Here is a 10,436-nt window from a genome sequence, read left to right as displayed (position 1 = left end):
GGAAAGGATGTTTAGAGTTCTTAAAAGCTGAAGTCACCCTATGGACCAGAGCATACACCCTCTATGGCCACCAGAGGGCGATGACAACAGCATCTGCATAGAAAGCTGCTCCCAAGAATAACAGCAGTAAATCACACCTAATGTGTTTATGAATGATGGAGGGGCTGAAGTGTGTGTGACTGTGTATGCATGTGTACACCTACGTGCAGTTGGGTGCCTGGAGCTATGATTTTGAAAATATGTTAAATAGAATAAAATAAAATCTGCACCTCTACTATAAATTCACAGGATATGGTCAAGTCGTTGAAAATTTCCTTGAAGGAAAATGAGGTAGAAGGAATTAGAATCATATTTATATAAAAGAAAAGGAAAGAGCTCTCAGTGGCATAATTGTTATTGTGGTATGGTACGTGTGATTGTGTGTGGTGTGAGAATATACATGTACATATGCGTGTATGTGATTGTGTGTATATGGGTGTGTGTGTGTGTGTGTGTGTGTGTGAGCCTGAGTATAAGCATCTGTGTGCACAAGTATGTGTGTGCACGCATGCACATGCGAATGTTCGGGGCTCATTTAGACTTTTCCACTGTGAGCAGACCTCAAGGAAGTCTGGGCAATACTTCCTCCAGTTCCTGCCATCTCCCTCCAAACAAACAAACAAAATCATTCCTACAAGTATTTATGGAGCCTCTAACACACGCGCCCCTCCCCACGAGCATCTGGAAAAGCTCAGACCTGGCCAATTTAGAGCGCTATGGAAGAATGAAGGCTCTGGGGGCAGGAGGGATGTCTCACATGCGAATCACTGTTTTGCAAAAACACTTTCTCTTCTTTGATGCTCCAAGCAACCCTGTGAGGGGGGCCCAGACAGAGCTGTGGCCCCTTGCTTTGAGGAAACCAAGGCTCAGAGGTGACATGCATGGCCCCGAGTCACCCAGTCAGGAAGCAGACGCTGACTATGAATAGGCATTGCCGATGCAGGGGGCCACGTCCCTGCTGCCATCACTACTTTGAGCAGCGCAGCTCGCGTTGGGTCTGGGCAAAGCAGGGCAGGCCTGGGTGTGGGGTTTGCCAGCAGAGGCCAGAACGACACGGACAGACATTCCATGCGACACGCGTGGCTGCGAGGTCTGTTAGTGTCAATACAATAGGTCCTTTAGGAAGAAGTTGAGGATCTTCGCCAAGATGAGGTGGAATTTTTGAGGACGTTTGTAGAGGGGCTAAGGGCCCAGCTTCCATGGGCCGTGGCGCCCAGGAGCGACCACGGGCGCTGCGGCTGAGGGTACCTGGCAGCCGTGTGTGTGGCCTCGGAGTTTTGTTTCATCTGTAAAACGGGGTGGCAGGACGGTGTTGGGGCCCAAGGAAAGAACACGAGCCGAGCGCCTCGCCCAGCGCCAGAGTAAGGGGAGCGTGCCCCAGCCTGGTCAAGCCTCGGCCGCCTGCCGAGCAGGGAACGGGCCTCCCTTCGGGGGCCCCGCTGGCCGAGCCCCTTCCTTCCCTCTCCCTCACCCCCTGCCTCCTCCCCTCCGGCTCGCGGTCGCTCCAGCAAAGTTCCCAACTTGGTCGACATGACGCGCGGCGCAGCCAATGGGCGGCGGAGCTGGCGTTTTTGGGGGGCGGGAGGGGTGGGCCCCGCGTCTCCGGTGTCTGCCCCGCTCAGTGAATGGAGAGCGCGAGAGCCGGCCCGCTGCCCCGCCGCCCCGAGCCCCGGCCGCCGCCCCCGCCGCCCCCGCCGCCGCCGCCCCCGCGCCCCGCAGCTCAGCCCCGCGGCGGACGTCCCCGGGCGCCGCGCCGCCCCGCGCTCGCCCTCCGCTCGCCGACCTGGCCCGCGCCCCCCGCCGCGGGCTCGCGGGGCCGGGAGGCGCTCGGCACCTGGGCGCCCCGAGCGATGCGCGGCGGGGCAGCGCCGGCCCCGCGCATGGAGCAGCTGCTGCCGCCGCCGCCGCCGCCGCCGCCGCCGCCCGGCGCGCCCCGCTCCGCCCGCGCCCCGTGCGCCTGAGCGCCGAGCTCGCTCCTCCTCCGCGCCCGGCCCGCCGCCCGCTCCCCCGGCCGCTCGGGCTCCGCGCGTCCTGCCCCACCGAGGCAGCCTCCTCCGCGCGCGGGCCCCCGCGCACCATGGCCCCCGTGCGCGCCCGCCTGGCGCTGGCCTTGGCGCTGGCGAGCGTCCTGAGCGGGCCGTGGCCCCCCGCCGCCGCCTGCCCCACCAAGTGTACCTGCTCCGCCGCCAGCGTGGACTGCCACGGGCTGGGCCTCCGGGCGGTTCCCCGGGGCGTACCCCGCAACGCCGAGCGCCTGTGAGTACCCCCGCCCGCCCCCGCCCGCCCCCGGCCCGGCCACCCACCTGGCCCCCCGCCCCTGCCCCTGCCCCTGCCCCCCCCCCGCCAGGCCGTCCCTCCCCCCTTGGCCGCGCTGGGTGCAGCCGCTGCCGACCCCCGCCCCGGGCCGGAGCCCTCGCTCCTGAGCTGGGGTCCCCGGCGTTGCGCCGCTCCAGGGGAGAGGTCTGGAGGCGCCCCCGCGGCCGGCAAGGAGGAGCAGAGCGTCTCCGGGTGCCGGGGTGCAGGGGTGCCGGGTCCTCGCGGGCCCGCGGGCGGCGTCCGGCGGCGCTGGCGGGAAGCTGGGCGAGGACGAGCCCCGCAGCCGGCGCGGCCTGACGGGGAGGCAGGGTCCGCGCTCGGCGCTCACGCAGCACCGGGCGCAGCGCAGCCTGAGAGGGACGGGGCGCAAGGGCACCGGACCCGGGGCCCCGGCTGTGGTGAGCCGCTTTCTGGCTGCCCTTGCGAGCGAAGTTGGGGGCGTGTGCGAAGGTCTGACTTCGGAGGGACCGGCCGAGCTCCGAGCGGGTGCTTGCAGAACCCGCCCTGCCTGGGGCGCAGCCTCGCAGATGCCAAGTTGCAGCCGGGGAGAAATTTTTATGGCTCGGTCATAAATGCCTCCCCACACCGGGCCGGAGAATGGAAATGCTGACAGCCCTTTAAATGAGACCGAGCGCTATAATCTTACAAACCGCACTCAGCCTCGGATCCTGGGCTTGGCAGCGAGAGGAGAGGCGTTCGGAGAGTGGGGTGGATTGACCCTCGTTTTAACCCCAATTGTGCAACCAAATATTTACTTTTCATATGTCAACGTTTTGGAAACATTTATCATTTTGATCCTCGGGCCCAATTCAGAACGTGGACTCCGAGGGTGGGCTCTTCCCAGCCCGCAGTTGGGGAGTAAGGAAGGAGGGAGAGATGGTGGAGGGGGTTGGAACCGGCCTGGGAACACAGCCCAGAAGTGGGTGAGAGTAATGGACTTCCCCATGTCTTGCTCTCTCTCTGTCTCCCTCCCCATTTTAGCCCCGGGCGCGCTGGGTCTTCCAGTCTGCCTTCTTGACTTTAGGCCGAAGGACAGTGGCATGAGACTGAATGAATTGTCCTAGAGAGTGTTATTCCTGTTGATCACCTCCCGTCACTCCACTTCTCTTCCTCGAACCCCATGTGTCCCTGGGCAGAGACTCAATAGAACTGCCTTCCTTTTTCCTGGAGCTTTCCTGTGACTCAAGACATTTTTTTTTCCCAAGTGCATTCATTATTCTGTGTGTTCATGCAGTTCTAGAGTGTTGGAGCTGAACCTTCATTAACATATGTAGAAAAGGAGGCTCAGACATTTGAAATGACTTGTCCAAGATAATGGCAGCAAGTTAATTTGCAATAAAGGAGCCACAATCCAAGTGTCCACAGCTTAATTCAGACCTTAAATTTTACAGTACCAGTTAAAAATTTGTTGTAGTGGCATTTTTTGGATATCTACCACTCTGCTAGCCATTTTTGGAACAAGGGTGAGTTTGGGCCAAGATCTGTAAATAGACGGTCCTGTGAGGGTTCTGACTGGGCTCGGGTCATAGAAATAGGCTGCCCTAGCTACTGCTTCAGGTACACCCTGCAAACGTTCAGCTTGCAATGACATTAGCTCTCCTGTTTGGAGTCTTGAGACAATCTCTCCTCCATCCTCGAAAACATGGCACATGTTTGGGAAGCCAAGGAGAGTGGGCTCTTCTCCTGCTGGCATGTAGGAAGTCTTCTGAAGCTGCAGGCACAGCACTGCCAACATGCCACCCACCCGCCTTCCCTAGGAGACCCAGGCAGCTTGGAACTGCCCATCTGTTCTACAACTGGAGAAACTGGGTGGAGGTTAAGTCCTGGGCATTCCCATGGGGTCCTGCTGCAGTCATGGTCATTCACAGGCATTGGCAGAGTGGGAGGTCGTCTTCAACATTTGAGTCTCATCCCCCTCGGTTCCAGTCACTGGTGCCTCTTTGGCTGACGTGAATGGAGGGACACAGCTGCCAAGGCTGGCTCCTCATTCTGATCTTCTACCTCCCCGAGGAGAGTGTGCAGCCTCTAGAAGAAAGCTTGGTCAGGAGTGCTGCAGGGGTGAGGAGCACCCCTCTAACCATCCTTCACCACCTCTCATCCTCTGTCAGTCAACTCAGATGGAACGACTGAGTTCTGCAAACTCTTGGGGGGGATGTTTGGCATTTCTAAGCTATGGGAAGGATTTCTCTAGTGAGGAATTTCTCATTCATTTCTTTCTTCATTCATTCAACAAACATTACTTGAACATCTACTGCGTCCCAGTAACTGTATATAAAATCATTGCATATACAGAAGAAAACCAGCAATTCAACTTAAAGAATGTAAGCAAGAGGACAGAAGGAAACTTCCTTTAGTGAGCCTTTGAAACTCCCCAGGACTCCTTTCTTCATGGGGGTGCGTATGGCCTGTCAGCATTGGCATCACATGCTCGGGACCTTCCTAAAATCCAGTTTCCCGATCTCTAATGTTTATGTTGTGTTTTATAACAAAGGAGAAGCATTTTCTCCCTTCTCCATTCCTGCGACTTGACCTCCCAGAGAGGCTTTTCTGTAGGAGAGAGAGAGAGTTTGTGTGTGTGTGTGATTGTTTCTCTGGGGGTTTTGACTTCTGAGGCCTCATCTGCTCGTGCCACCCCTTAAGGAAAATCTGCATGGGGATAATGTGGTCACCATTTGGGTTTGCTTCAGGCCTGGAGTGGGGCCTGTTATATTGTTCATGATTAAGCTGGTATCAGAGTTTGGGGTCTGTGTTCCAGCTTCTTCTCCATAATGTCAGCACATTACACAGAAAGAGAAACTCTCTGTCGTTTATAAACTACTGACAATTTTTTTTTTCCTTCAATGAGGAGGTGACACCCACAAGAAAGCTAAATAAACGCAGGGGAGAATTCAGGGTAATTTATTATCCGTGCAGCAAAGATAGAGGACAAGAGGAGAGGAAGTGAATGGTGGTGCCTGAAACAAAACATTTACCATGGAGCACAGAGTAAACAGATGTCGCATTTACCCTTCTGAGTACAAAAGGAGCCCACAGATGTAATTCTTCTCCAACCACAATCTCAGCCTGGAAAAAGAGGAGACAGATGAAAACCAACTCTCACAAGGGGCCCCTTCTCCCTGTGCTGCCTAAAGGCAAGCAGAGGCCTACTTCTCACCCGCGGCGAGGTGGTGGCCTGAACAGTGGAGTGGGGCAAGAGTGGACATCTTTGGTTTTTCACTTGGCTCTGGAACATGCTGGAGACTGCTGTATTTAAATAAACATTTCCTGTTTGCGAAGGAAAACGGGCAAAAGGCTGAAATGTGAGAATGTGGTAACTTAATTTTCTCCATCGCTCCAGCTGATGGCAAGCTTCGCCGGTGGTTAGGTCCAATAAAAACCGACACCGTGTCACAGGCTTTCCCTCACTTGACCACAGAGGTCTCCGGGTCAAGTGGGAGACTTGCCAAGATGCTCCATGGCCAAGCCCTGCATCCTGGTACTCTTAGCCTCAGAACCAGCCCGGAGGACTAGGGGCAGTTTGGTGAATTGTGGGGCCTCTCTGAGCCACCCATGGTGATGTGGCCTTTCAGAGAAGCACACTGCTTTCCTGGTGAACCTGTGGATTGGATGTGAGCAGTTAAGCGCACCTGCCTCCAGTGTGCTGTGCAACTGAATAGATTGCTCTGCCTTTCTGGGCCTCATTTTCCTGAAAGTAGAATTCTAGTGTAGTGTGAATAGATTTCCCTGTATGGTCCTCTTCCCCAGTGCCTACAGCAGTGGTTGGCACATAGTAGGTTTTCAACCAGAATGTGTTGACTGAATGAATAAGTCTCAAAAATACAAGGTTTTCTTTACTTCTTACAAGTGAAAGATGGGCGATTATGGTTTTGCATCTTTTTTATGTATGGCCAAAGGCAACTTACTAGTAACCTGTTATGTGAGTTATTAAGGATTTCTAACATTTGGCTTTTGTGAACTAAAATTATTGCCTTACTAGAGTTACCAAGAACTCCTAATGAGTGATCCACTCTGGAGTCGGGTTGCCAGGCATTGCTTAGCAACCTTGCAAAACTCCTACTGTGCACATGCCCCTGAAAAGAGCTAGAAATCCCAAACGCTTCAACTGTAGACCTTTCTAATCAGGAACTCATCAGCATCATCCTGTGCTCTCTGTGGTTTTTGATTGCTGCTCTTCTTGTATTAATTGATGTATTTGTAGGATCATTATTAAGTTTTACTTTTGCAGATCATCTGGGTCTTGTATATTTCTGCATTTTTTGCATTTTTATTGTTATTTTATTTCTCTCCAGTTCTGTTTGTTGTCACTGAGTTCTTCCTCCCCTGGAAAGTGAGAATGGTAGATCTGAGAGCCATGGAATCTCTTGCATGGACCAAGTGGGCTGTGGCAAGGTTTCAGAACCCCATGCCTACTAGTTTAGGCTGTGGGCTCTGGAGACAGACAGCTCTGGTTTGAATTCTGACTCTGTTATATCTTTGCTCTTGCGCCCTGGGCAAATTACTCCACTCCTCTGGGCTATAGTCTATTTAATGCCTTTGTACCCTCTTTCCACAGCTGTAATATAGGGATGAAAATCACAGGGGATCCCTGGGTGGCGCAGCTGTTTAGCGCCTGCCTTTGGCCCAGGGCGCGATCCTGGAGACCCGGGATCGAATCCCACCTCGGGCTCCCGGTGCATGGAGCCTGCTTCTCCCTCTGCCTGTGTCTCTGCCTCTCTCTCTATCTGTGTGACTATCATAAATAAATAAAAATTAAAAAAAAAAAAAAGAAAATCACACTGGCCCTGTAGGCATGTTGTGAACGTGGCCTGGGACAAACCATGTAATGCACTCAGCACAGTGCCTGGCACTTTGATTCTCCAGCTGCTACTGCTTACCTGTCAAGTGTGCATAGTAAATGTTCCTCTTGGGGAGAATCAAATGAAATAATGAACAGGGGGACGCCTGAGTGGCTCAGTGGTTGAGCATCTTGCCTTTGGCTCAGGGCGTGATCCTCGGGGTCCTGGAATCGAGTCCCACGTCAGGCTCCCTGCATGGAGCCTGCTTCTCCCTCTACCTGGGTCTCTGCCCCTCTCTCTCTCTCTCTCTCTCTCTCTCTCTCTCTGTCTGTCTCTCATGAATAAATACATAGAATCTTAAAAAAAAATAGTAAACAGGAAGTGCTTAACACAGTACCTGGCCTCCATCAACTATTAATAGTGGTGACCATGGCTATCATTTCTATTTCTTCATCTCAGGCTCCATCCAGCTGGAAAGTTTGAGATGCCTACTCTCAATGTGTCCCATCGAGGCAAGCTCCTCGCCTGCATGTAGACTGTGCCCAGCAAACTCGTGCCTGGTCCCCTCCCTCTCCTCTCTAGCTAAGCCCAGGTTGGCCTCTGTTCCATAAAAAGGGGATTATGGTTGAAGTGGTTTATATCTTTTCCATGGGCGTGCTGCTTTGTGGTATATTTAAATACGGAATGCATTTTATTTATTTATTTTGGGGGGTTGGATTTTCATGGGGAATATTTGGCCCTGACATTTTTTTTTTCAATGCTCATTCCTTCTGTCTTTCCCTAAATACCTTTTACTGACTTCCCGTGTCTGCCTCTGTTACTGCTTTTACTTGAAACAGCTGTATTTACTAGTATGCTCCACCCTCATTATGTAAGGTGGTCTTAACCCTTTTTAGAACTAACTGCTGAAAAGGAAAAAAAAACAAAACAAAAAAAAACAAGGCATGGAGGCTTTTCCAGAGAGCTTTTCTGGACCATTACTAGTTTCAGATAGGATAGATGCAGAGGGTACCCTGCTAGGGTACATGGTGTTGAGTTTTCAGGACTCTCTATTATTTATCATTCTCCAGCCTTAAATTTAAATCAGCCTTGTCCAGGTGGGAAGTGCTTATAATGGGAATCTTCTGCTTCTCTATTCTGAAGACCTGGATTGTGTTTTGTAAGTACTGCTATTGCTGGTCTGCCAGAGGCTGTACTTTTCTTCCCACTCGCTGTGGTCTTTGTAGTTCTGTCGCCAGCACTATATTTGATACACCATTCCCTGGGAAACATTACATTCATCAGGAGTGTGTGATTGAACATCCTCAATAGTGAGTGGATAAGGAGGTAGGAAAAATAACAACCTTTGGGTAAAGACATAGACTTCAGAACTAGATGGGTCCGCTCCTGGTTTCTGTGCTTGCCAGCTGGGTGACCTCAGTTTTCTCATTTGTAATGTGGGAATAATAAGAATACCCCCTTCATATTGAATTTACTCCCATGGACTGTCCAGATCACAATGTATCTTCCATGAGTACTCTTGGTACTCTTATCATCATAATTCTTTTTTTTAATAAATTTTTATTTATTTATGATAGACACAGAGAGAGAGAGAGAGAGTGAGAGAGAGAGAGAGAGAGAGAGAGAGAGAGGGCAGAGACACAGGCAGAGGGAGAAGCAGGCTCCATGCACCGGGAGCCCAACGTGGGATTCGATCCTGGGTCTTCAGGATCGCCCCGGGCCAAAGGCAGGCGCCAAACCGCTGCGCCACCCAGGGATCCCCCTTATCATCATAATTCTTACTGACTATGGAATTGTCCAAGACAAAGCCTGATTTGAAACCATGTAGATTGTCTAGTTCAAGTTCTAACCATGTGCAGTTTGATCTTCCACCAGCATAGTTTTGGAGAGAGTGAGTGGTCATTCTCCTGTGCTTGATTACATCTAGTGGGGAGGAACTCCGTTCTTCTTAAAGCAATTTATTCCACTTTAGAATAGAGTTTTAACAAGAAAATTTTCTTTGCCTGGGGGTTGAACTTATCTCCCCCTGACTGTTGTTACACAGAGCAAGTATAATCCTTCTTCCAAATGGTAGGATTTCAAAAATGTTACTGCTGTCGTGTTTCTCACTACCCACTTATCTTAGTCTTCTTCTCTCTTCCATAAATTTTTATAATTGCCTCAACTATTCTGTGTGTGTTAGACTCTGAGACAGGCCCTCTTCCTATTCCCACTTCTCTTCCTCCAAATAGGTACCAGTTTTCTTTGCTTGCATTAGTTAGAATGAATCCTTCTACTTCCCTGCTATCTGGACTTCTGTCAACTTCCTAAAGGGGCATTTTCACTTCAACCACACCTCTGGGTAGGCTTATTTCCACCAGGCTGTTCATTGCATCCCCAGTGGCTCCCAGCCCTGTTGCTATTTTATCCTGTGTTCCCCATCCCAGACTTGTGCAATTGACATTTTGGAGTCCATGTTGGAGTCCAACACTTTGCATTATCCTAATTAAATTTTGGCAAATAGTTTAATTTCATCAGCTTTTCAGCAACATTTTCTGTTTTGATTCTCCCATCTAGTGTGTTACCACTCCTCCCCCCACTCCCTCTGCAGTGCTCCTGAGCTTGCCCTATGGATCTTTATCCAGGTTGTCAATATAACGGAGTCCTCTCTCCTTGTGTAAAGTCTTTCTATGGCTGGGATGTGGATTACATGAATATATTGTCCTCTTCTTTCTGACTGGGATGGATAGAAATGTTGAGATCTTATTGGCCCGTAGCATCTCCTTTCCCTGGGGTTCTGTTGTTCATATTTTCTCTGGAATGATTTCCTATTAATGCTTAATTCCTCTGTTTGTTAAATATTTTCTAAAGTCTTGATTTCTCATAGCACTTTCAGTTGTGACTTGAGCTTCATTCTTGCTTGTCCTATTAGGCTGGTGCCAAAAGCCTCATGAGCATGGGATGAGATGGGATGTGTGTGTATGTGTGTGTGCGTGTGCGTGTGCATGTGTATACATGTTCTCTCCTGTAAAGTATTGTAGCCCGAGAAATTGGGCTCTTCTGTCAGCAGCAGAGCTCCACTGAGAGGCCTCACTCTTGCAAAGTGATTTTCTGTAATGTCTTGGGTGCTCATTGGCACAGAGCATATTTGCTTGAGTAATGCTGGGAATGAACGTGATGGAGAGTGAAGCATAGAGGTGCACAGACTCTACCCAAATTTCTAAACAATGATGATGATAATGACAACAACAATCGCTGCCACTGCAACAGCTGCTGTTTATTAAGTCCCTCATTGTGCCTGGCACTGCTCTCATCCTTTCTTTAGAC

General features: G+C 51.2%; 1 protein-coding gene across 1 annotated transcript in view; it reads left to right on the top strand.

The window, feature by feature from the left end:
- The first annotated feature begins 1,814 nt into the window (after nt 1-1,814).
- The window catches only part of SLIT3 (slit guidance ligand 3), a 595,927-nt gene continuing 587,305 nt past the window's right edge, over nt 1,815-10,436 (top strand). Inside the window, exon 1 of the mRNA XM_055325906.1 lies at nt 1,815-2,295. Coding sequence (XP_055181881.1) covers nt 2,117-2,295 — 179 coding nt within the window. The 5' untranslated portion in view covers nt 1,815-2,116. The remainder of the gene's footprint in view (nt 2,296-10,436) is intronic.

The sequence above is a fragment of the Nyctereutes procyonoides genome, unplaced genomic scaffold, assembly GCF_905146905.1.
Source record: "Nyctereutes procyonoides isolate TBG_1078 unplaced genomic scaffold, NYPRO_anot_genome, whole genome shotgun sequence".
Lineage (NCBI taxonomy): Eukaryota > Metazoa > Chordata > Mammalia > Carnivora > Canidae > Nyctereutes > Nyctereutes procyonoides.
The sequence above is the reverse complement of the archived record's forward strand: the minus strand, read 5'-3'. Positions and strand labels throughout refer to the sequence as shown.